General features: G+C 34.1%; 1 protein-coding gene across 34 annotated transcripts in view; it reads left to right on the plus strand.

Annotated features, from left to right (window-relative positions):
• Window positions 1-26,238, plus strand: part of ODF2L (outer dense fiber of sperm tails 2 like) — a 117,779-nt gene that overhangs the window by 19,920 nt on the left and 71,621 nt on the right. For 13 of the 34 annotated variants that reach the window (XR_010153379.1, XM_016921826.4, XM_016921836.4 and 10 more), the window contains 9 exons: window positions 61-246; window positions 3,951-4,060; window positions 5,344-5,479; window positions 15,938-16,048; window positions 17,556-17,660; window positions 19,847-20,005; window positions 21,599-21,684; window positions 21,766-21,928; window positions 23,474-23,599. Coding sequence is in view for 31 of the 34 variants with exons in the window: in XM_016921826.4 (XP_016777315.3) it covers window positions 61-246; window positions 3,951-4,060; window positions 5,344-5,479; window positions 15,938-16,048; window positions 17,556-17,660; window positions 19,847-20,005; window positions 21,599-21,684; window positions 21,766-21,928; window positions 23,474-23,599 (1,182 nt within the window). In the remaining 3 variants the exon portion in view is untranslated. Of the gene's footprint in view, window positions 1-60; window positions 247-3,950; window positions 4,061-5,343; window positions 5,480-7,775; window positions 7,863-15,937; window positions 16,049-17,555; window positions 17,661-19,846; window positions 20,006-21,598; window positions 21,685-21,765; window positions 21,929-23,473; window positions 23,600-24,250; window positions 25,988-26,238 lie in introns of those variants that run through there. The other 21 variants (XR_010153366.1, XR_010153375.1, XM_016921819.4 and 18 more) reach the window with 3 other exon arrangements.

Below are 26,238 nucleotides of genomic sequence, written 5' to 3' on the forward strand. Positions count from 1 at the left end.
TGTTTACATAAACATTGGAGTTCTGAAATAATTTAATTGTTGCTAATTTTTTTTTTTTAGAGCTTAGAAACCAAGATAGCCAAGTGGAACCTGCAATCAAGAATGAATAAGAATGAGGCTATAGTGATGAAAGAAGCAAGTAAGCAAAAAACTGTAGCTTTAAAAAAGGCATCTAAAGTTTACAAACAAAGGCTTGACCATTTTACAGGAGCTATTGAAAAGCTTACTTCCCAAATTAGAGATCAGGTATGTAAATGCATTCTTTTTAAAATTAAAAGATCTATTATGTACTTAGTTTATATAATTCATATCATGATGCTTAATATAGTAATTTTATTCTTTTCTTAATGCTGTTAATACCAGAAAAAACTTACACTTTTTGCTTTAATCTTTTACTTTGAAATATTACATAAAATGTCAAATTTTCATATTGAAATATATCAGCATTTCCTTGGGAACTTTACTTAAAGGAAATATTAAGTGTGTCCCCCCCGCCCCCACACACAAAAAAAGGTTCTATTGGCCAACTAACTAAGGGTAATACTTCATACATGTTTCCCCTTGGGACATTGTGGTCTATGTTAGCAAATTAAAGGTTCTGAGAAGGCTTTCAGAAACAGTGGAATGAAGGGTATTGAACTAAGAGTTTCCCACACTTTTTTAACCACAGAGCTAGTCTTTTATGCACAAAGCAACTCTTGGAACTGGTTCTGAGGAACACTAGTTTGAGAAATGCTGATTTATGTTATTAGACCCTATGACTTTATTCAGTAATTAACCTCATTTAATCTCTGTAATACATTTAAAACCATGTGCTGACATAAACACACCATGTAAAATATATCTTTGGTATAGTACAAATTGGAAAATGGCCTTAGTGCTTTGTTGTTTTTGATAAATTATTATATTTATTCAATTACTAATTAATAATTTTTTTAAAAAAGTCTCACTGATATCCTGCCTCTTAAGAACTTATGTTAAGGCTTATAGAATTATTAGAGGCTTTTAGAAATGAAAACAGAATTGTATAAAAAGTTTATTGCAAACAAAGTAGTATTTTGTTAACCTTGTGACTTGGGATAAGGAACTTAACCTCTTCAATTTCCTCATGTATAAAATAGGGCATCATAATACTCCCTACCTCATGTGTTTGTAGGGAGAGATAAATGAGAAAATATATTTTTGCACTGTCCTCCTTTCTGTTGCTGTAATGCATGAAGTTTTTTTCTTTGTTTTGTTGTTTTTCTTGTTTGTTGCTGCATCTGGCTTTAATATTCTTCCCTGGCTCACAATAGCTCTTTCTTTTTTTAATCATTCAGGTATCTTTTCAATTGACATCTCTTCAGAGAGGCCTTTCTTGACCATTCCTTTTGAAGTAGTTCTAAAACAATCATATCAATGTCTTAATTTTTTTCATAGCATTCACTATAATCTGAAACTATATCATTTATTTTTTCATTTATCACTGCTGTTGTGTTTTGTTTTATTTTTAACTGTTTCCTTCTACTTGAATATAAGTCTCAGAAGGCAGGAGCTTGCTATCCTATTCACCTAAGGTAAGGGTACCATTATTTAAAACAGTACCTTAAGTCTAAAATATGAACAGTTCAGCAATAAGAGCTAAATAATAGTTTAACAAAATGTTATCACATATCTACACAATGCGTAAATTTTGCCAAGGACTACAGAGACACATCAAGGACAAGGAGGATTTGTAAAGGTCTGTGGTCTTTGGTAATTAGAAGGTCACTAGTTACTAATTCAGATGCAGTTTCAATGCAGTGGAAGGAAAGGTGAAAAGGGGGATTTTGCTTTATCTGCATGTTATAAGGAGAGATGAAAGGAGAAATGGGGATTTGGAAAGTACTAGAGACCACTGATTCTGACTTTTAGTACCTAGGGGCCAGGATGTTAAATGCCCTATAATTCTGCACACTGAAGAATTAACCCATTTCCTTCTTTGAAAATTAGACAGATCCTAATTTTGCTTCTCGTGGCTTAGATGTGCCATTTCTCTAAAGCAAAGAGAAAAGGTAGGCCAACTCAAAAAATCTCTAGGAAGGTGATTCCATCACTGACTAGTTTCAACAACTAGGAATGCCATACTGATGAAGTAGGTAATAATTATATTGCTAACACATAAATTCTTTTCTTACTGATAAAACTTCTAAATATCTTAATTTATATTATAAACTTATACTTCATAATTTATATTAAAGCTTATTTTATATAAAATATGGAAACAATACTAGTCTTCAATATATCTAAAATATTCCTGTGAAAAAATTTAAACAAAAAAGTCTTGCGCGTAATACATGCTCAGTAAATACTTGCTCAGTAAATGGATGAATGATGAAAGAAAGAAGTACCCAATAAATGTTAATTGTTGTCATTACTGTTTCTAAGCTTTTTGATTTGTAATTACTGGCATTGTGGCCTTCCAGTGTGTTTTTATGTAGAATGTAGAGCGGAGGCACAGTGGCTACAGCTCTTTAGGTGGATCTGCAGAGAATTATTTGAGCTATTTATTGAGTGTTTGCTGTGCTCCAGGCACTATCAAGGCCCTAGAAATATAGCCATGAACAAAAGCAGATAAAAATCCCTACCTCATGGGAGTTCACATTCAAAATGAATAAGCCACTACTACCACTTGTATCTCTGTGTGGACATTAGCAGTGTTTGAAGGCTGATGGGGTGACCTCTACAAAATAGATCTTGGCGTCATTATAGCAAAGACAAGTAAGGTACATCACCAAATGTTATGGAGCTGTGGAATCGGGGGTAGTTTCTGTGTATATCACAGGGGCTTTCTCCTCTGATGCTTATGTGTTTGTTACCATCTTCTGTATATAGAGCATGAAATTAATTCAAGACCAGCCTGGGCAACATAACAAGATGCTGTCTCTACTATATATATACAGTATATAGTATATACACCATATATAGAGAGTAGTTATATATATCAATATATACGTATAACATATATATATAGTATATACATATGTGTCTAGATATATTTTATATATGCGTGTATATATATGTGGTGGCTGTGGTTGGCACACATTTGTAGCCCTAGCTACTAGGGAGGCTGAGGCAGGAGGATCCCTTGCACTCAGGAGTTGGAGGCTGCAGTGAACCATCATGACCGTGCCACTGCACTTCAGCCAGGGCAAAAAAAAAAAAAAAAAGTAAAATGGAAAGTTCAGTAAAAAGAAAAGAAATTATCTTAATTATGAACTATTGTTTAAAAATAGTTGCAACATCTTTTAAAATTTAAGTTGAAACTTCCACTATGTGTATATAAAATAATAGCAATATAGATATTTACTTTAAAATTTTTCTATTCAAAGTTGTACAGTGACTTTATTTATTTATTTCGATAGTTTTTAGGGGACAGGTTGTTTCTGGTTACCTGGACAACTTCTTTAGTGGTTATTTCTGACATTTTGGTTCACCTATCACCCAAGCACTGTACACTGTAGCCAATGTGTAGTCTTTTATCCCTCACCTCCCTCCCTCCCTTCCCCCCAATTCCTAAAGTCCTTTATATCAATCTTATGCTTTTGCATTTTCATAGCTTAGCTCCCACTTATGAGTGAGAACATACGATATTTGGTTTTCCATTCCTGAGTTACTTCACTTAGAATAGCGGTCTCCAACTTCATCCAGGTTGCTGCAGATGTTCCTTTTAATGGCTGAGTAGTATTCCATGATGGATATATACCATATTTTCTTTATCCACTCATTGGTTGATGGGCATTTAGGCTGGTTCCATATTTTTGCAATTATGAATTGCACTGCTATAAACATGCATGTATAGTTTTCTATATTTGAAGTTCCATACTTTTTGGAAGATTGCTTCCCTGTTTATAATGTATTTGTGTTTAGAGATCTGAACAAAACAAAAATGTTTTAAAATTATAGTATGAATACTTTTATGTATTTTTTAGGAAGCCAAGTTGTCTGAAACAATTTCAGCTTCCAATGCCTGGAAAAGTCATTATGAGAAAATTGTAATAGAAAAAACCGAATTGGAAGTACAGATTGAAACAATGAAAAAGTAAGAAAAAATTTAGAATATTTTATTATTTAGTAAGAGTTTTCACTTTTTAAAAAATTCTTTGAGTTGTTTGGATTTTGATTTTTTTAGATTACATATGGTAAAGGTGCTACCTATATGATTTGATATTTTTGCTATTTATAATTCAATAAAGTTTTCTTACTCTACTATTAAAAATAATTAAAATGATTGCTCATTAAAAGTGAATTGGTGTTCACATTTTTAAATTTTTTTTTTTTTTTTGAGATGGAGTCTCACTTTGTTGCCAGGCTGGAGTGCAGTGGTGCAATCTCAGCTCACTGCAACCTCCGCCTCCTGGGTTCAAGTGATTCTCCTGTTTCAGCCTCCCTAGTAGCTGGGACTACAGGCACGCACCACCACGCCCAGCTGTTTTTTTTTTTGTATTTTTAGTAGAGACAGGGTTTCACCATGTTGGTCAGGATGGTCTCGATCTCCTGACCTTGTGATCCGCCTGCCTAGGCCTCCCAAAGTGCTGGGATTACAGGCGTGAGCCACCACGCCTGGCCCACATTTTGAAATTTTAAACTTGTAGATTATCATTCAATATTTCAGTATGCCATCTTTTATTTGTAGTAAATGTTAATATTTACTTTTTCTTAAATGGAGGTGATGTTTCTCTTTTAAACAAGAATGTGTGAAAATATATCTAAAAGTTTATAATAACTGCTTTGAAAATCCTAAAAATGATTGTTCCTTAATTAAAGTGACTTAAATGCATAACAAAGAAAATGAAAAATAAAAATACATATATTTTATTATTTGAAATGTATTACTGATAACACTATAATGAACCCTGAATATTTGATTTTAAGTGTTTTCTGTGTCTTCAGTTTTGTCATTGAAAACTACCATATATAATTCATTTCTAAAGTTTAGTTTTATTGCCTCACTTAATTCTTTTCTTTAACCTTGTCCCTAAAATTGTGTATATATGTGTGCATGTGTATGAATGACAGGAAGAGAGAGATGTGCATACTTGTGGATAATAGTTTAGAAGTTTTATTGAATAGCAAAGAGCATGTTGTATAATTTTTTGTTGGTATCATCAGTGGGCAATTGTTTCTAATCAGAGTTACTTTGGTTGTACCCTTTTAGATTACTTCTTCCTATTTTTCTTGTTCTATGAGTTCTATTTATTTTTTGTATATTCCCTATTTGAAACAATGCACCCGGCCAAAGTGATTTCAGAAACACACTTAAAATGTGTTATTTGAATAAAAATTTTTATGACTTTTATAAAATGTGTCATTGATTTTATAAAGGCAAATCATTAATCTTTTGGAAGATCTGAAGAAAATGGAAGACCATGGAAAAAATTCATGTGAAGAAATTCTTAGAAAAGTTCACTCAATTGAATATGAAAATGAAACTCTGAATCTTGAGAATACAAAATTAAAGGTACTATGTATGAGTGTTTGAGCAGGCATGTATTGTGTAATGACCATAGTCTACTTAGTAGAAATAACTTGAAGAAAGAGTATGTTTAGAGCAGTGCTCTTGTATAATTCTGTCTTCTATGCTTGTCAGGATATTATGTTTTCAGCAGTACTAAATAATATTTATGAAGTTGACTGTCTCTTTGCCTCAACTTTTAAAATAAACTACTATGCATTTTTGCCGTTAAATGAATCATCCAAATTACATTAACTTTAGTACATAAGATTATTTCTAGATGTCATGGTTACAATAGGATATAACCTCAGGCCTGGTCTGTTTGAAACCAGAAAGTATGTTCTTGGCTGCTTCATAACCAGAAAGAATTTTCCAACTTACTCATATCCAAGGGGTAATTGCTTTCCATAGGTACCAGAGGAGAGACAGGGGAGAAGCTTTTGAATTTTCTGAGAAAAAAAGATATTTGAGTTCTCAGTGAACCAGAGATACATACAACCAGATGGAACTTGAAAGATGATGGCATCATTTTCACTTCCATAATAATACTTTTAGAGGACAGAAAATAGAAGACAGAAAATAGAAGACAGAAAACAACCTTTTAAAACCATGAAATAAAGTTTATGTGCACAGGATAAATAATATATTAGTAGCATAGAGTACATTTTAGAGAAACTTGTAATATAACATCTAACATTGTTTTGTTGTATTTATAACAGTTTAATTCTATCACTGTATTTAGAATTAACTAAATGATAATACATTTATTCTATGTATTAAGATGTCCTTAAGACATGTTAAATTCCTAAGAGATATTGCAGATATATTTTGTGGTCCTTGAGAGAAAAGATCTTTAATATTAAAAGAGAAGTGAAGGTCTAAGGCTTTTTTTTTTTCTTGATTTAAGGTTTGTTTTTCTTTGTTTGTTTTGCATTACAAATGCACTTGTTTCCTGGAAACATAATTACTGGCTGTTTAGAATTATGCATTATATAAAGCTTGCAGTGGGTTTTTAAAAATGAGTATGTTTATGAGAAAAAATATACACAATTTAAAAATCATCACCAAAGGAAATTATTTTAATAAAATGATAGCATTCCGGGCTTTAAGGTTCTGAATTGTTATTTTAAAAGATTATTTTTCTGATGGAAACTTGAGATACATCCAAATCTCTTTTACCCTTTCTAAACCCTTCTTTCTATGTAGGTCTAAAATGTTGTGGCCTGAAAAGAGAATTTTATCCATTGTAGGTCTTAGCATATTTTCTCAGGAGCCAATCTGTTTGCTACGTACTGATCTGTCTTTGTGGGAGATACATAGTGTTATGCAGTACAGTGTATAGTAATTAAAGCTTGTTTATTATATATTACAGAAGGCAACAGATTGCCCAAGCCAAAAAGATTCTTTCCCTTTGTAGGTTTATAAAGTTGTAACTTTTCTCATCTTGATGTTGAGTTTCAGTCTCCTTTAGACCAATGGGACAAAGCTAGGCTCACAAATCTCAAGTCTGTTTTGTTCCAGGTGGAAAGACTCGATTAGTTTCAAATGCAGGACTTGAAATTGCCAGTCCTGTTGGCTGTGGTCATTCAGAGTGATTGGAGGAAATAGGAATCTAAGTGATATACGTTATAGGAAGTAGCAAGGTCTTCTTTTCTCACCTTTAATGTATTTAGTAATGCACTTATTTCGGCTACTTTTTGTTAGGAAAGATTTTAAAAAATCAAAATTGCAGTGTACCTTAATACCATTTTTTTTTAGCAGTGACATTGTGATATTCTGAATTAGAATTTTTTCCTTCAAGAAATTTTGTAAGTCCTTTATGGTTCTTCAAGCAATATGAACTTCTCATGTTTTCTTAATAAAAGAAGTTCAGTTATTCAGTGAACATAGTTCCTCCAACTTCTGACAATTTATTCAGTATTATCTTTTGAGTGAAGAATATATACTCATTATAGTAAAACTGGAAACTCTAGTAATATAAAAAGAAAAGAACAGAGTGATCATTGATCTCACATTCCTTGGAGATAACTATATTTTGTAATATTTCTGTTTTTTCATAGTTGTTATTAAAATAATATCTTGCTTTGTTCACTTTAAAATGGAAACAGATTTATGTATGTAACATATAAATTCTTTATAAGCATCCTTTTAAATTACTTTGTAATATATATTCAACGTAGAAGTGTTAGGTGATTCCCTATTTGTTGGACATTCAGGTTATTCCCAATGTTTTTAACATTTAATAATAATAATGCTCTGATGAACATTTTCATACATAAACTTTTTGTTGTATTGTCTTTAGCTTAGATTCCCATGTAGAATTACTGAGTCAAAGAATATGAACATTTTGATTGTTCTTGATATGCTTTGCTACATTTCTTCTGAAAAGGTATTTTATTACTCATACTGCCATTAGTTCTCTATACCTCATCAGCACAGGAAATAAAATGTGTTTTTGATTTGTAGTGTTTGTTAATTTGGCAGGTAAAAATGTTATCTATGGTTTTAATTTGTAACTCTTTGAGGAGCTAGTTTTAAATTTCTAAACAATTTCTATTTTTATTCTTCTGATAGTTATCTGCATATCTGTAAATTATATATTATACTATTCCTTGGTTTATCAAATTTAGTCAATTAACCTTCTAATTAGTCGAGCACTAACATAATTGATAATATAAATACTAATACAACTAAAAGACATGTTAAATTCCTAGTAAATAATACAACAAACATATAACTTTATACTTTCAAAAAAATAAGTGAAGGTAGTTTGATAGAGGAAGCTAAAAGAGTTAAGGTTTTTATGGACATAAGATATGAACGTTAAGGGCAATATACAATAAGCACTTCCAAGATAGGGCTCATGATCAAAGAGAAGAAAGAGGAGGAGGAACATGGAGTATATGGGCTTTATGTAGAGTGCTGTGTACCTCTGTGGCTTGCCGTGTTCAGCTGTGTTTGTGCACTTTGTATTCAGCTGATGTTTTTTACATGGTTCAGACAATTAATGAGCCAGAAAAAATTGCATCTGAACAAAAGTTACTTCTTTATTATACATCATTCCCCTGCTTACCAATACTAAGATGAGGTTCACTTGACAGAAATGTGAAACATAGGACAGATTATATATCTTCACCTTTTATTTGGAAAATAAGGATATTTTCTGTTCTTTGTCTGTTCTCCCCACGTTCACTTTGCCAGTGTTGTTAAATTGACAATTTGTTATGTAACCTGAAGTGCTCTTTTTATAGATTGATTCTAAACATTAATAGCAATGACTTATAATTGCTCTTTCACTACACAGTCAAGTAATATGTTTATAAATGTTTTTTTCTTGTACAACTTTTAAATTTTTCCTGGAGTTTCCAAAAACCCTGCTTGTTGTACTCTTTGCCCTTATTATTGTCTTGTTTTTGTTTTTGTTGTTGTTTTGTTTTTTTTTCCCTTCTTGAAATTCTTCATCCTATCTCTATTCTCTAAAGAACCTATTTTCCCCAGATTTCTTCTACTTTGGGCCTTCTGTCTTCTTATTTCAATCTGAATGGGTTGGTCTCTAGGCCTGCTGCCTAGATGCCATGCTGGAATTTTCTTGACTGCTACCCTGGTTCCAATGTTTCCTTGAACCCACATCGTGTTTCCTTTTCTTTTTACTGGAATATATCTGCAACTAATATTCCCTTAAGACAGAGAAAATTAGAAGTAAACATTAAAATAGTCTTACATGTCTAAAAATGCCTTTATTCTGTCCTCATTATGATTAATGGTTTCAGCTGGGTATAGCAACCTAGACTGAAAGTAATTTTTACTGAGAACTTTGAAGGCTTTGCTCCATGGTTTTCCATAAGTCAGAGTTGCTAGGAGAGAAAATCTGCCACCATTCTGATACTTGTTCCTCTGTAGTGACATTTTTAATTTTTCTTGAAATTTTCAAGAAATTCCCCTTATCCTTGGTGTTTTGAAACTTCACACACATCTAGCTGTGTCTTCCAGTCCTTTGTGCTAAGTGCTTTGTAGACCTTGTAAATCCAAAGACTCATGTCCTTTACCTCTGGAAAATTCTGTTATATTATTTCTTTGGTAATGCTCTCTCTCCTGCCCCTTTCTATTTTCTCCAGTCTCTCTGTCTGGGTGTACTGCTGATTGTATTGTTGATTTGTTGGACCTCCTAGATTGATACTCTGTCTTCAATTTCTGGGTTTTGTTCAATTTTGGGGGCAGATTTCTTTGGTTTTTATCTCCTAATCCTTCGTTTAAAAGTTTAATTTTCAAGAATTTTAAAAAGTATTCCCCAAGTGTTCATTTCATCAAATATCTGAAAATACCTACAAGAATTTTTTCATTTTTTTTTCAGTGTTTCAATTTATTGTTTCCAATTGGCACTTTTTTTTTTTTTGAGACAGAGTCTTGCTCTGTTGCTGATGCTGGAGTGCAGTGGCACGATCAGAACTCACTGCAGCCTTGACCTCCCAGGCTCAAGCAATCTCCCGCTTCAGCCTCCCAAGTAGCTGGGACCACAGCCCATAGCTAATTTGTGTGTGTGAGTTTGTGTGTATGTGTATGTGTGTGTGTGTGTGTGTGTGTGTGTGTGTGTGTGTGTGTGTAGGTGGGGTCTCACTATGCTGCCTAGGCTCCTGGGCTTTTGAACTCCTGGGCTCAAGCGATCCTCCCACCTCGTCCTCCCAAAGTACTGGGATTACAGGTGCGAGCCACTGTGCCCAACCCAATTTTTTTCTTCCTTTTTTTAATATAAAAAAATTTTAGATCTCTCTCGTGATACTCTTTTTCCGAAAGTCTGGTGACATTTAAAAATTTACAAATGAGACAATAAAAAGACTAACGAAACAGTAGAAAACTAAATGGATATGTGGATGGTTCTTGCCACTAGATTGGTTTCACTTCACTTTTCTCAACTGTTGGGAAACTAGCAATTTACTGGTGGCTCCTAAAAATGCCAAAATACATGCGTCTTTGCTCTGGGTCGCCAGCACCGTCCCTCTGTTATTCCCAAACAGTTCATTCAATTTCTTTAGAGAAGGACTTTTCTTATCTTTGTTTTTTGGGAAGTAAACTCCTAGTTCCAGGTGTTCTGCCTTGAGTGTGTGAGCAGGGGGTGGAGGGTAGTGGTAGTTAGCTGTTCTAGTCACAGACTTTGAATTAATCCTTTTCAAACCCAGGTCTCACTCTTGCCTTTAGCCCTGTGCCTCTCTAGATTCTACAGATAGATGAACTTCCTCGTTAGCTAAATCCACTCCTGATTCGTTAGTCAGTCATCAGTTTTCCAGAAGCATTAACAATATTTTGTCCTTTGATAGCACCTGGTCTGTTATTTTTATTAAGTTGACTTACAAACATTCTTTTTCCTTTATATTAGTTTGGTCTTGGGAATGAAGGGAGATTTTACAATGTGTTTAGTTCTCCAGCAGAAGTTAAACCTAGGAAATTCTCTCTGATAGGGCACATTACTAATCTTCCCATTTTTCATTCTGTTTTATTCTCTCTCTATTAATTTTGCAGGTAGAATTTCATTACACTTACTTGTTTGTATAATTTGTCTCCCTCTGAGGGCTTTTCTTCCCTCCATCCATCCATATCAGGGCCAGGGCTTGTTTTATCCTTCCATTACTTCTAGTGCCTAGTACTATGCCTGGAATACATCAGTCATGTAATAAATGACTCTGGAGAGTAGCAACCGTAATGGCTACTATTTATCAATTACCATTAATGTAGGAGGCACTTGATAAGTACTTTACTTTTTTTACTTCTAATTCTCGTGTCAATACTATCGTAAAGATACTTTTCTTAATTATGGATGAATACATTGAAGCTCAGAGAGATTAAATAACTTGGCCAGGATCATACAACTAGATTAGCGGCAGAGCCAGAATAGAATTTGGAAGAAGACAGGAAAAAATACTAGACACAATCTTGTTCATATTTTATGATTAGAAATTTTATTTGTCTCACATTTTAAGTTATGTAAAGTTTTCCAGAAATTGTATTGGAAAATTCCAGAAAACAAAATACACTAGCAGCACTAGGGAAGTTTCTTTTATATTTCAGCAAGTCTTATTTAAGATTCAACTTCACCATATATAACAAAATCCAAATTAAATGGCTTAAGTAAGATAGAGATGTATGTTTATTATGTAGAAGAAGTACAGAGTTGGCACTTCAAAGCTGATGTGGCTCTTTAGCTTTTTAGCTTTCTGTTCTGCCATCCCTAGGTCATGACCCTCATTCTCATGATCTAGAATAGAGGCTGGAGCTTCAGCCATTATAGTCAAGTTTCAAGCAACAAGATGGAGGAAAAAAAGATGTATTACCTCCCTTTTTAAAAAATTTCCTCCCCTTTAAGGAGCCTCCCCAAAATTCCCATATGACTTGATTCTTTTACTTACTTAGGCACATGACCCCCACCTAGCTGCAAGGGAGACTAGGGAATGTAGTCTTCTAGTTATTCTGAGCTCTAGCCAAATATGAATACTCATTTTCTGCAATTGTTTTATGTTTTCTGCATCTACTACTATAGTTCTCCTATTCTTACACATTGGAATGCCATTTTTCTCAGTATCTAAATCCTACCTTTCCTTTAAATTTTAGCTCAAATGCTACTTCCTCCCAAAGTCTTCTCAATGAATCTCTCCTTGTAAACTCCTATCTTTGTGTACATACAGGTTGCCCAGGGAAAGTGTGACATATACTTAACTCTCAATGAATATTTATTGAATGAATGCTTAAATTGCTCTATTTGGAAAGAGAAAGCAATTTTATTATGTTTATTATTTTCTTGAAATCCTTCAGAGAGAAAGGATTAGAAAGATATTATAAACTAGTTTTTGATAAAATGATGAATTAATTTTAAATTATATGGACTATAAAAGTCATTAAGTTAAATTTGTATCTTAGCATATTCTATTAATAGTTAAGAAATGTATTTTCAATGCATTATTTTCTGGATTTTTAAGGAAAACATTTAAATAAGTTTGGCATATGTTATTTGCAGAGTAAATGCAGTTTTTTTGCAGCCTAGATGTTTGTGTTTTATTACTTTTAATTACTTTAGAATAGTTTTAGATTTTAAAGTTGCAAATGAAAAATAAACTGTGAGTACTGCTTTCAAGGCCGAGTAACCTCCTCTATTAGACACAACAGAAAGTTTATTTGGAAGGTTAAAAAGTTGTATTTGTTTCTTATAGAAAGTTAGAAAAACAGAAAAGCACAAAAGGAAAAAAATTTAAATCACCTGTAATCTCATAACTGAAAGATAACTGGAGTTAATATTTTAGCATATGTATAATTTTTTATTTTATATGTAATATATACACTACTTCCAATAGCTACTTCCAGTTTTTTACTATTGTAAATAAAAACATAATTTCTTTGAGTCTTTTTTGCTTATCTGTTTTCTTAGGATATATTTAACTGTATGGTCAAAAGAGAGACTCATTTTTAATATTGTTGTATATTTCCAAATTAAATGTGTCTACTATAAGTAAAATAGTCCCTTTACATTTTCCAATACTAGGTAATTAAAAGTGCTAATTTTAAAACAAATCTCTCCAAATTTTATAAATAATCTCATTTATTCTTGTGGCTTTACATACCATCTATGTGCTCGAGGCTTTCAAATTTATACCTCTAATCTAGACCTAGTCTCTGAATTCCAGACATATAATTCTGCTGCCTGATTGACATCTCCACTTCAATATTTAATAGGTGTCTAAAAGTTGTCATGTCCAAAATGGAGCTCTTGATGTTTCCCAAAATAGTAAATCCTGCAGTTTTCCTCATCCCAGTTAATGGAAAATCATCATTTCTCTCATACGCTGCTTCCAGTCTGTCATCAAATCTACCTCAAGTATATTCAAAATTTGACCACTTCTCACCAGCACCACTGTCATTATCCTGATTGAAGCCTCCATCATCTCTCATCGTTACTGTGACCTCCTGATCATTCTCCTTGCTTCAGCCCTGGCCCCTGCAGGCAGCATTCAGTATTAGCAGTAGAGTTGTTTCTATAAAAATGTAGTCAGCTGGGTGTGGTGTCTCACGCTGTAATCCCAGCACTTTGGGAGGCCGAGGCGGGAGGATCACTTGAGCTCAGTTTGAAGACCAGCCTGGTGAACATGGTGAAACCCTGTCTCTACTAAAAATACAAAAATTAACTGGGCGTGGTGGCGGGCACCTGTAATCCCAGTTACTGGGGAGGCTGAGGCAGGAGAATCGCTTGAACCCAAGAGGCAGAGGCTGCAGTGAACCAAGATCACGCCACTGCTCTCCAACCTGGGCAACAGAGTGAGACTGCCTCAAAAAAAAAAAAAAAAAAAAGAAAAGAAAAGAAAATTCCAAAGGGACCTCATAGTGATTCCAGGTGCTGAGTTCTGACGTGTCCTTCACTGAAGGTCATTGACTGCCTGGGCACGGTGGCTCATGCCTGTCATCCTGCAACTTCAGGAAGGCAGTGTGGGAGGATCGCCTCAGCTCAGAAGTTTGAGCTCACTCTAGGCAACATACTGAGACCTCGTGTCTACAAACAATTTTTGAAAATTAGCCAGGTGTGGTGGTGTGCGCCTCTCAGCTACTTGGGAGGCTGAGGTGGGAGGACCGCTTGGGCCGGAGAGGCTGAGGCTGCAGTGAGCCATGATTACACTATTGCCCTCCAGCTTGAGCCTGACACCCTGTTTCAAAAATAAATTAATAAATACAAATTAAAAAGTAAAAAAAAAAAAAATTTAGATCGTGTCACTGCCCTGCTCAGAACCCCCCAGAGATATCTTGGTTCGTAAATACCTACAAGGCATTATACCATCTCATTTTCTATTACCTCTCTTCTTCTTCCACTCTCATCTCCTTCCACGCTTCCCCTTTTTTCTCTATTTCTACCTCACTGGCTTTCTTGTTGTTTTTCCCTAACTTGCTAGGCCTCCTCCCGCTGTTGCCTTTTTCCCTTAAACAGACACACTTCCTATCAGTTTTACTCAAAAGTCTCTTTCTCGGGAGGCCTTCGCCCACATGTCATTTCTAGCTGCTTTTGTGTTTGATGTATTTTACTGCTTGTTCTTATTTTTTGTCTGTCTGCCCCTCCAGTATGTAAGCTTCATGGAGGAAGGGAATGTCGTCTGTTTTGTTCACTAATAGAACCTTCAGTGCCTGCAGCATTTAAAAAAACAACTAGTGAACATATTGGGTCATGTATTCATCAATCATTCACATTTCTGCCTTTTTGAATTACCTACTCATTATTTTTTATATTTGTCTTTTTTCCTAATTAATATATAATAACTATGTATTAAGGATATTAATCTTATATTTGTTTTATTTTTCTAATGACAAATGTTATTTGACAAGACATCAAATTTGTCATTTGCTAATACTTTTTCATATTTTGTTTGCCATTTAAACTGTATTGGAAAGCTGTGAAATTTTGGAGAGAGATACACGCACACACATTTTTTTAAATGGCTTCTCTTGAGAGTGCTCTCACAGCTCTGCACATCTTGTAATCAAAGATATTGTCCATGTAGACTGTCTTTTCAAGGATGTTTGTATAGTAGATATCCTTGGAATATGATAACTGTGTCTCCCTTAGGAGTATGGGTAGGCATACTCACTGCCTGCTATAAGAAATTTGGGTTCCCTAAACTCAGGTTTGTTCTTCTGTAATGCATTTGACTGCATATACAGTTGCCACCTGGCCTCTGGGTTGCTCTGTGGGAACTGGGGCTCAGCAAACTGATACAAATGCTGACAGTCTTGCTACTCTTATTGCTGTGAGTAATAAGTCCCCTGTCTCTGACCTAGGAATCTTGTACCTTCTGTTAGCATCCATGAAATTGCAGTAGACTAACTAGTAAGCTTGCAAGGAAGATAAAATCTCAGACTTTTACATTTCTACATATCTTCTTTTAATTTTATGTTCTTTAGGACTTTTGCTATCCTGAAATGAAATACAGTTTTATCTGAATTGTCTGAAAATTTTTAAAGTTTTTATTTAATTCATTTGATGCTTCTTTAGTGTTGGGCTGAGGCAGGTAGTTAACCTGTTTTTTTCCTAATAGTTAAACAGTTGTCTTATTGTCATTTATTTAGTTGTCCGTGTTTCCTCCATTGATTTAAAAATCTAACCTTTATCATGTATTAAGTATAATTTTTGTGTATTTTTCTTTTCCAGTAACCTCTGTATTCTATTGATTTTTCATATCTAGGAACATTTCCAAGTTTTTTTGTCAGTAAATTTAAAAAGTTTTAAAAATAATATGTCCTGTGTAAATCTTAATAAGGATGTTCATAATTATTAGTCACTAGCTTTGTGAAATTCCTAAATTTTAGATGGTATTGCATGAAATAAAAAATAATTATTTTATCAACTTTGTTAATACATGAGTTATGTTTTTATAATAATTCTGTAGCACTGGAGTATAAATGTATTCTAATGACTTATAAAATCTGTATCTTTTTTGCTAGACTACACTTGCTGCTTTGAAGGATGAAGTTGTATCTGTTGAAAATGAACTCTCAGAATTGCAAGAAGTAGAAAAAAAACAGAAAACTCTTATTGAAATGTATAAAACTCAGGTGACTACTGCATTTATTTTAGTGTTTACTAAAATTGGTAGACAATTTAAAACACTATTTCTTTATAATCTAAATAAACAGAACTGAAGAGAGGTGGGGCTATCATTGTGGGTTATAATATCTTGTGTCTCAAATATTTCTTAAGGTCCCACACATCTTTATAAATAGATGATTCTGCTGATGCCTGATTCAAACACTGCATATGGATATACCCCATATTCCTAAAAGTAGATTTAAAATGAATTACATCGGTATAATGTGACCCTTAATGTATTCTTGTTAATCTTGGTTATATTTGTTTGTCATCATGTGTATTTAATGGTATTGATTTAGATTAATGACTCCCTTCTAGGGTCATTAAAGTTCATTATGCCTCCTTTCTCAAGAAATAAAGTATAATTCAGATTATTCACATGAAAGACCAAGAAAAGAACATATGACAATATATATGAAATAGACCATGTGTTCAATGGTAATTTATAGAAAACCTTTATTTTTTTGGAAATGTAGTATTCAAGAAAAAACTTCATAAGATGGGACTTATGCAGGTCCTTGCATGATGGTTAACACACTGATCAGAGAGAGTTTGAATTAAAGAATAATGAACTGGCTGGGTGTAGTGGCGTACACCTGTAATCCACTGGGAGGCTGAGGTGGGCGGATCATTTGAAGTCAGGAGTTCGAGACTAGCCTGGCCACCATGGTGAAACCCTGTCTCTACTAAAAATACAAAAATTAGCCAGGTGTGGTGACATGCACCTGTAGTCTCAGCTATTCAGGAGGCTTAGGCAGGAGAATTGCTTGAATCCAGGAGGTGGAGGTTGCAGTGAGCCGAGACTTCACCAATGTGCTCCCAGCCTGGGCAACAGAGCAAGACTCCATCTCAAAAAAAAAAAAAAAAAAAGAATGAACTAAGGATGAAAGCTTAAGGGGGCCAAAGTGTGGGCAAGTAGGAAGGGGCTGCATCTCGATGGATTAGATGGGAAAATTAAGTTGAGACATCCAGTTAGAATATTTCAGTCATCCAGGTGTGAGGTAGGAATGGAGGTTGTGGTGGACTGTGGGACCTGTTATTCATCAGGGTCTTCCAGCTGGTTATTTGGATTTAATCCCTCAGCAGGAATACTGCGGTTGAGTGACCATATTCTGGGTGCAGGGCCTAGAATTTTTTTTTTTTTTAGCAGATTTTGATTTGGTGGGAAAAATAATTTAAATGGAAGCTAGTTTGGACCAGAGACTGATTCTTTGAAGTGACATTGATCTGCAAATGAAAATCTTTGTAGTCTTCAAAGCTCAAGTGGAGAGTTTAGAAGTATTGATGAGAGAAAACAGGTAAATCAGACAAAGATTGTGGGTTAGAGTAGAGCACTGAGTGATTCCATATTTAACCAGTCAAGGATATTGATAGGAAAATAATGACTTGTTTAAAATGAAATTTTAAATTTTAGATTTTTATCTCATGTTATGATTCTAAAAATAATATGTTTCTCTAATACTTTATTTTCAGGTACAAAAGTTGCAAGAAGCAGCTGAAATAGTAAAAAGCAGATGTGAAAATTTGCTACATAAAAATAACCAAATAACAAAAACCAAAAATAAAAATGTAGAGAAGGTACGTTTGGAATTTCAAATAAAATAATATTTTATATATTTTTTACTTTATGAATAGTACACAAATTCATTCATTTTGGTCATTTTCTCTAGTTCATACTTAGGAAAGGGCTAGTCTTAGCCTCTGTAAGAGTTTGTTTTCCAAGGAAATAATGTTTCTTCCAGGCTGGAAATGTTGTTTGTTTATGTGAATGTTTTTTCACTTTTTTGTTAATATTTGGAAAATAGCATAAATGTTTAATTTTTCTGATGCAAGAGCAGACTTTAAATAGCTCAAAAAATGGTTATCAATCATAAGTGTACAAACCTAAGTATCTCTCATTTTTAATCTCACCCTTTTTTTCTGGTTATAAATGTTTTACGTCTACAAAAGCAAAGCCAATATCTGCTAAATGCATTTTTGAAGAAAAATAATATCTTTTAAAAAGCAATCATTTCCTTTTATTTGTTCTATTGCAACAGAATGAAGGGAAGGCCAATGTTGGCAAGTTATGATGTTTTTGTGAATATTTTAAAGTTTTTAAATGAAACCGCATCTCTGTTTGGGTTTTTGTGTTGTTTTGGTAAAGAAGCAGTGAAAGTTGTAGGATGCTGACTCCTGGCAGCAGAGGTCATGCGATGTTAGTGGTCGCTTCCATCTGAATCTAATAAGGTTACTCTCTCTGGGTTGCTCCCTATCTTAGGATTGAGAAGTCAGAGCAAGGCAATAATGTGAAGAAGAGGTCAGCCAGAGCAAGCGTCCTCCAGTTATACAGACATAAAGATAGCTCACTGAATGCACAACTTACTGCTTTCATGGAATTACTTTTCACCTATTTTTAGCAGGCCAGCGAATAAACCATTTCATGTCTTTTGGTCTCATTTTCTCATGAAACATACCAGTGCAAATGTCTCCTTTTCTGCTAGGCAGCACTGTAAATAAAAGCATACTTTACAATCCTGTTCAAATGACAGAAAGGGTTGGAGCCTGTCTTTTTCAGATACTGTGAGGTCACAATGTTTTCTAACTAGTATTTAACAAGACAACTATTTTTTAATGAAATTTTTCTTTTTCTTACTTCACTGTTTTAAGTCTCCTGGTTTTCTCATGGCCTCTAAGATGTTTTAAGGACACTGAGGGATCCTTTGTTCTGGATCCCTCAGTGTCCTTAAAACAGACATTTTTCAGTCTGTTTTTTTTTTTTTCCTGATTTACTTTATATACCATCAGAATATGGATCATGTGTATCCTGTTAGTAGCCACATAGCCTTCTCCTAGCTCAATGCCTAGCACGTAGTAAGCACTCAATATTTTTTTAATTAATGAAATTTTTTTTAAAGGAGCAGTCCAAGGATGGCGACAAGTCTTTTTTCTTTTACTTTCAAGACAGTTTTAGGAAGCATTCCCTGTCTATCTTCCAAATATAATCTGGATTTTAATTTTGCAAAAAAAAAAAATACTGCATTATCTTTCCTGATCAAGAATGCCAGATACTACACAGAAACTATTAGGTGTTCCTGTCTCAGGGAAAGAGTCTGGCTATTTTTTGTAATTAGCAGTGCAAACATTTCTTAAGGTTACTGCTTTTCACATCTCCACGAAAGTGCTGCAGCGAGGAACTGCAGTAGCCAAAACAGATTAATGTAGATGAAATTAGAGAGATTTGTTGATAGTAACATTAATGGCCAAATTAAAGGCAAGTGAGAACTGATGATACTAGCAATTTTTAAATAATATACAGTAAACCCTATCAGTTTTGGCTAAGATGAGTGAAGCAAGCTGCTCTAATTTAAGTAAGTATCTGAGTTATAAGATTGAATGACTAAAAGTGACAATTCCTTTAGAACCTATAGCTGGACAGTAGACAATTACAGCTTTATTAGTAATGGTTATTAGTGATAATCTATGCTTGAATATGTTAGGATTTTAAAAATTTGCTTTTAAGAATTAGTTAAACATCCACCTTGTCAGCTAATTTACCCTATTTATGTGCTCAACAAACTTTTTGAAAACTAAAGTCTACCCCACTTTTTAGTTATACGTTCTTATTTAACCGAGTTTAAATTAATATTTATTCAGTTGTGTTCTTATTTAAAGCCATTATACCTAAAATACTTATGTTATAAGCATATCTAGTATTTAAGATAATAAAAATATTAATGCTGAATGTGTGATCTCGCACTTATTTCCCTACTGCCACAACTCAGATGAGAGGCCAGATGGAGTCTCATCTGAAGGAGTTAGAGCGTGTCTGCGATTCCTTGACGGCGGCGGAACGGAGGCTTCACGAGTGTCAGGAGAGTCTGCAGTGCTGCAAGGGGAAGTGTGCAGACCAGGAACACACCATTAGGGAGCTTCAGGGCCAGGTATCCAGCCGTCCTTCTGAGTTTTGCTAGATGCGTTAAAAGAATGCTTTGGAATGATTTCACCAGTTGAGGGCACTCATGTCAGGGCTTGATTTTTAAATTCCCATCTACTTAGTTCGTAAAACATCATTTTCATGCAGATACTATAATACTGTTTTGCAAGCTATTCTTTTAGAATTTTATGGTGAAAAATTGGTAATTAAAATTCCTATTTTAGTTTATTCATGCAAATCTATAGACATTTGAAGACATGGTAATAGAATGAGAGAAGGAGCAAAGTTATACTTACATATATGTTCCTTGATGTAAGGATAAGGTAAATTATTGAAACTTAAATTACAAAAATTGAATTTATTTTAATTAGAATTGTACGTCAAGTTTTTTGGGATATTTTTCAGTCTGTTTCTTTTTCCTGTTTTACTTTTTATACCATCAGAATATGGATCATGTGTATCCTGTTAGTAGCCACATAGCGTTCTCCTAGCTCAATGCCTAGCACATAGTAAGCACTCAATATTTTTTTAATTAATGAAATTATTTTTAAAGGAGCAGTCCAAAGATGGCGACAAGTCTTTTTTCTTTTACTTTCAAGACAGTTTTAGGAAGCATTCCCTGTCTATCTTCCAAATATGATCTGGATTTTAATTTTACAAAAAAAAAAATACTGCATTTTCTCACTTAAAAAGTAGGAGCTAAATGATGAGAACACGTGGACACATGGAGAAGAACAACACACAGTGGGGCCTTTCAGAGGGTGGAGAGTGGGAAGAGGGAGAGGATCAGGAAAAATAACTAACCGGTACTAGGCTTAATACCTGATTGATGAAATAATCTGTACAACAAACCCCCATGACACAAGCTGACCTGTGTAACAAACCTGCATTTGTACCCCTGAACTTAAAAGTTAGATAAAAATATGCAGACAAAATTTTAGAGTTTAAATTCCTGAGAAGAGATTTTTCTAGTAAAATGTCAAATGACATAGATTAGCCTAAATTACTAATTGAAATTATGAGAAAAAAATTTTTTCCTTAAATCAAAGCTTCTTACATTATTTAGAGCAGATTTTGAAGCAGTGGGAAGAATATTCTGTCTTGGCATGGGTGAATGTGTCTTTGGTTGATTTGTTTACTTCACTTTGCTTCTCAAAAAAATACGTATTTTACTTATAGTTTCGACTTCACAGATACTCAATTATTAATCAGTATTTTTAGGTGAAACAGAAAACCATAAGAGAAACCCTAGGTATCCAAAAATAGGAGATTAATACTGCTTAAAATTTTCCTATTTCAACTTAACAAAATAAATATCTTTCTTCAGTAAGGTGTTGTTCGAAGTGTTTTAATAGCCATCATCCTGAATTTTTTTTAGTTGGTTATTTTCCAATACAGGCAACATAACTTCTTTAAATTTAACCAGGAATTAAAAACTTCCATTTTAACAATATAACATTTTCTTGGTGTCTTTCTGTGTAAGAGTAGTAACATTTATACCTTCTCGTTGCTTGTGGTTGTTCTAACAATAAATTATATGAATTTCTTTGGAAGTTGATTGTGAAGAAAATGACTAAGAAAACTTTTTTTTTTCTTTTAGGTTGATGGAAATCACAATCTTCTGACAAAGCTTTCTCTGGAAGAGGAAAACTATCTTATTCAGTTGAAGTGTGAAAACCTTCAACAGTAAGTATTAAATTACTTAACATTGCTGCTGCATATTTCTCTGCACATTAAAATTTTAAAATATATGTTTTCTGTAAAAAGAAAATTAGAACAGATGGACGCAGAAAATAAAGAGCTTGAGAAGAAGCTGGCAAACCAAGAAGAATGTCTTAAGCACAGCAATCTTAAGTTTAAAGAGAAATCTGCAGAGTATACAGCATTGGCCAGACAACTGGAAGCCGCTTTAGAAGAAGGAAGACAAAAGGTATGCATGGCCTTTATTTAGAAACTTTTTAATTCATTTACCAAAGAGTCATCTTTTTAAACATCTTGCAACCTGTAGTTATTGTTTTTGTCCTGATGACAGGGTGAAGGGAGCAATTACATTTTTCTTCTTTAACTATCTTCCTTTTCAAGCAAAACAGATATATTGCTAGGCTAGAGCTACTTCACTAGATAAATGGTAATGTGGCTGGGGAAAGGGCAGAGATGGAAAACACTTTGAAGACATAATCTCCTCCTGTACCTTTTTTATATACAACCAAATTGAATGTGCAAATAATTGAAAATTTTTGTTTTGATCAGGATTCAGTGAGCTGTAAAGTTCAAGTCCCTTTTGACAAATATTGTTGCATAGATAAATACATACAATATTAAATTTCAGTTACATCCATTAGGTTAGCATTCAATGAATACTTCAGTATCAGGCAATCTGCTAGTGCTTGAGATGCAAAGATGAACAAGACCTGGCCTTAGCTCTCAGCACTCTCAAAGTCTGGTAGGGTTCAGCCTAAGTGCATTTTGGAAATGCCAGGTATGCTCTCAGATTCCTTCCTGAAAGGAAGAGTTCAGAGTCCCAGAGGTATGTCTGCCCTCTCCTTTCTCTCCTGCTACAGTGGAATATGGGGCTATCTGTAGTTTCTGCCCACGTGAGAGTGCCATCACTGCCCTGTTACCATTGCCCACACTGAGGGGACGGCGCCAAGGGCGTCAATGTTTGTCCTAAGGGCCCTTTCTCCCATAGCTTCAGCTCACACTGGCATCTCTCATGCATAATTGTGCTTGGAATATGTACAGAAGAAATCTTTATAATAACTTAGAACCGAGTTCATAGGAATTAGGTTGGAGGACAGTCCTTTCCACTAGCTCCTTGTTCCTGGATCAGTCCCTGCCTCTACTCTCATTCTTGTGGCTCCAACCCAGCATTCTTACAAATAGGCTTCCTTAGAAGGAAACATATCTGATTCCTTAGATGAACATAACTAAGCTAGACTTCCTGCTAAAATAAGTAACCAGAGAAATATGAAAATTCAAATTCAGACCAGTTTGGAAGTGAATGAATGAAGAACCAGTCTCTGTGTTTGTGTGTGTGTGTGTTTGTAGGAAGTGTGTATACCAATTCCTACTCCCAATTCTATTAATCCAAGTGTATAATGAGTATTTAACAAGAAATTTCTATGTTCCATCACTGCTCTTAACACCCTGGTGAATATAAATGCTATAAAAATGGTAATTGGTCTCAGTCTGTTTATAAAATATATTGTTGGAGAAAACACCTACCTAAGTCACGGAGCAGTGAAAATGTATACATCTCTTCCATCTCAAGCCAATTTTGCAGATATTTAGTGCTGCGAAGATAAGTATAGTATATACTTACGCTATATGTGCTTCTTCAAGATAGAACATCTTTAAACTTGGATATAACATACAAGTAATATCTGTTTAGAAAAAAGGTACAATATAACTGTCAAGGCTTTAAATCATATTTTAAAGAAAGCACTTTATTTTACTCTTTTGATAAAAATTACAGGTTGCTGAAGAAATAGAGAAAATGTCATCTAGAGAGAGTGCTTTACAAATTAAAATATTAGATCTGGAAACAGAGCTTAGAAAGAAAAATGAAGAACAAAATCAACTTGTTTGCAAAATGAACAGTGTAAGTATTAGCATGGCTTAACATATCATAAAAGATAACATTTAACATTCTTACCATGTAGACAATACAAAGTGAGTGAATCAAGTCTATTGTTTTACTGATAATATTAAAAATAACAAGCAATATAAGATATAACAAATAAAAATGTTATGATATGCCAAATAATTTATTATTCTGCCTCCTTGGATGGCATGTATTGCATTGCCATCAAATCTCATCAGGCCCTTTCCCTACATATTACTTTTGCAATGACAACTGCTTAATGAAAATTACAGATATAATCTACTTGATTTCATCCTGATATGAATTTTTCATTTTTTAAAGATAAACACAATTTAAACTATTATTACAAGTGAGTTTTATATCTGTCTTGAATAATGAATATTTTGTTTTAGAAAGTTATAATTTTGTATTAAACATTCAGTATTGTTAGATATACATGTGAGATGGATGCTTTAGTCCACTCAGCCATGAAATGAAAATACCAAATTGACTGTGTTTAATTAGTCTTCTGTTTTTTTTTCCTGAATACTCATGAAACAGTCAATTGGCATAGAATATTCTGAAAGCTAGCATTACTCATGATTAAATTACGTAATAACTGTCTACTAGATAATGACATAGAGAATAATGATACTGTGTTTTTTCCAGGATCCAGAGACTCCATGAAATCTATTTTTTTAATTCCCAAGTGTCTAAAAAGTTGAAAACCTAAAAGATTCAAGAGTTAAATGATTTTTGGCATGCACAATTCGATTTTATTGCCATCAAAAGTTTCATGACAACTTAGTCAGAACAAAACGTCAATCACCTTTAATTTAGCACAGGCCTTCCATTTATTTCTAAACTTTTTTTTAACTCACCATTTGACTTTCTGATACTGTAAAATATGTGTGCTGTTTTTTTGTGTAATTGAAGCCTCTGAAAAAATAAATGAGGTGGGTTTTGCTGTAATGTCCCTAGTACTTGGCTAAAGCTAGTAAAATAAATAGATCCCATTCACAATTGCCACAAAGAGAATAAAATACCTAGGAATCCAAATTACAAGGAATGTGAAGGACCTCTTCAAGGAGAACTACAAACCACTGCTTAAGGAAATAAGAGAGGACACAAACAAATGGAAAAACATTCCATGCTTATGAATAAGATGAAACAAGATCATGAAAATGGCTATACTCCCCAAAGTAATTTATAGATTCAGTGCTATCCCCATCAAGCTACCATTGACTTTCTTCACAGAATTAGAAAAAACTATTTCAAATTTCATATGGAACCAAAAAAGAGCTCACATAACCAAGACAATCCTAAGCAAAAAGAACAAAGCTGTAGGCATCACGCTACCTGACTTCAAACTATACTACAAGGCTACAGTAACCAAAATAGCATGGTACTGGTGCCAAAACAGATATATAGACCAATGGAACAGAACAGAGGCCTTAGAAGTAACTCCACACATCTACAACCATCTGATGTTTGACATACCTGAGAAAAACAAGCAATGGGGAAAGGATTCCCTATTTAATAAATGGTGTTGGGAAAACTGGCTAGCCATGTGCAGAAAACTGAAACTGGATCCCTTCCTTACACCTTATACAAAAATTAACTCAAGGTGGATTAAAGACTTAAGTGTAAGACCTAAAACCATAAAAACCCTAGAGGAAAACCTAGGCAATACCATTCAGGACATAGGCATGGACGAATACTTCATGACTAAAACACCAAAAGTAATGGCAATAAAAGCCAAGATTGACAAATGGGATCTAATTAAACTAAAGAGCTTCTGCACAGCAAAGGAAACTATCATCAGAGTGAACAGGAACCGACAGAATGGGAGAAAATTTTTGCAATCTATCCATCTGACAAAGGGCCAATATCCAGAATCTACAAAGAACTTAAACAAATTTACAAGAAAAAAAAAAACCCCCATCAAAAAGTGTGCAAAGAATATGAACAGACACTTCTCAAGAGAAGACATTTAGGCAGCCAAAAAACATATGAAAAAAAGCTCATCATCACTGGTCATTTAGAGAAATGCAAATCAAAACTACAGTGAGATACCATGTCACACCAATTAGAATGGTGATCATTAAAAAGTCAGGAAACAACAGATGCTGGAGAGGATGTGGAGAAATAGGATGCTTTTACACTGTTGGTGGGAGTGTAAATTAGTTCAACCACTGCGGAAGACAGTGTGGCGATTCCTCAAGGATCTAGAACCAGAAATACCATTTGACCCAGCAATCCCATTACTGGGTATATACCCAAAGGATTATAAATCATGCTGCTATAAAGACGCATGCACACGTATATTTATTGTGGCACTATTCACAATAGCAAAGACTTGGAGCCAACCCAAATGCCCATCAATGATAGACTGAATAAAGAAAATGTGGCACATACAACATGGAATACTATGCAGCCATAAAAAAGGATGAGTTCATGTTCTTTGCAGAGACATGGATGAAGCTGGAAACCATCATTCTCAGCAAACTAACACAAGAACAGAAAACCAAACACCGCATGTTCTCACTCATAAGTGGGAGTTGAACAATGAGAACACATGGATACAGGGCAGGGAACATCACACACCAGGGCCTGTCAGGGCGTGGCGGGGCTAGGGGAGGGATAGCATTAGTAGA

Source organism: Pan troglodytes, chromosome 1, assembly GCF_028858775.2.
Source record: "Pan troglodytes isolate AG18354 chromosome 1, NHGRI_mPanTro3-v2.0_pri, whole genome shotgun sequence".
NCBI lineage: Eukaryota > Metazoa > Chordata > Mammalia > Primates > Hominidae > Pan > Pan troglodytes.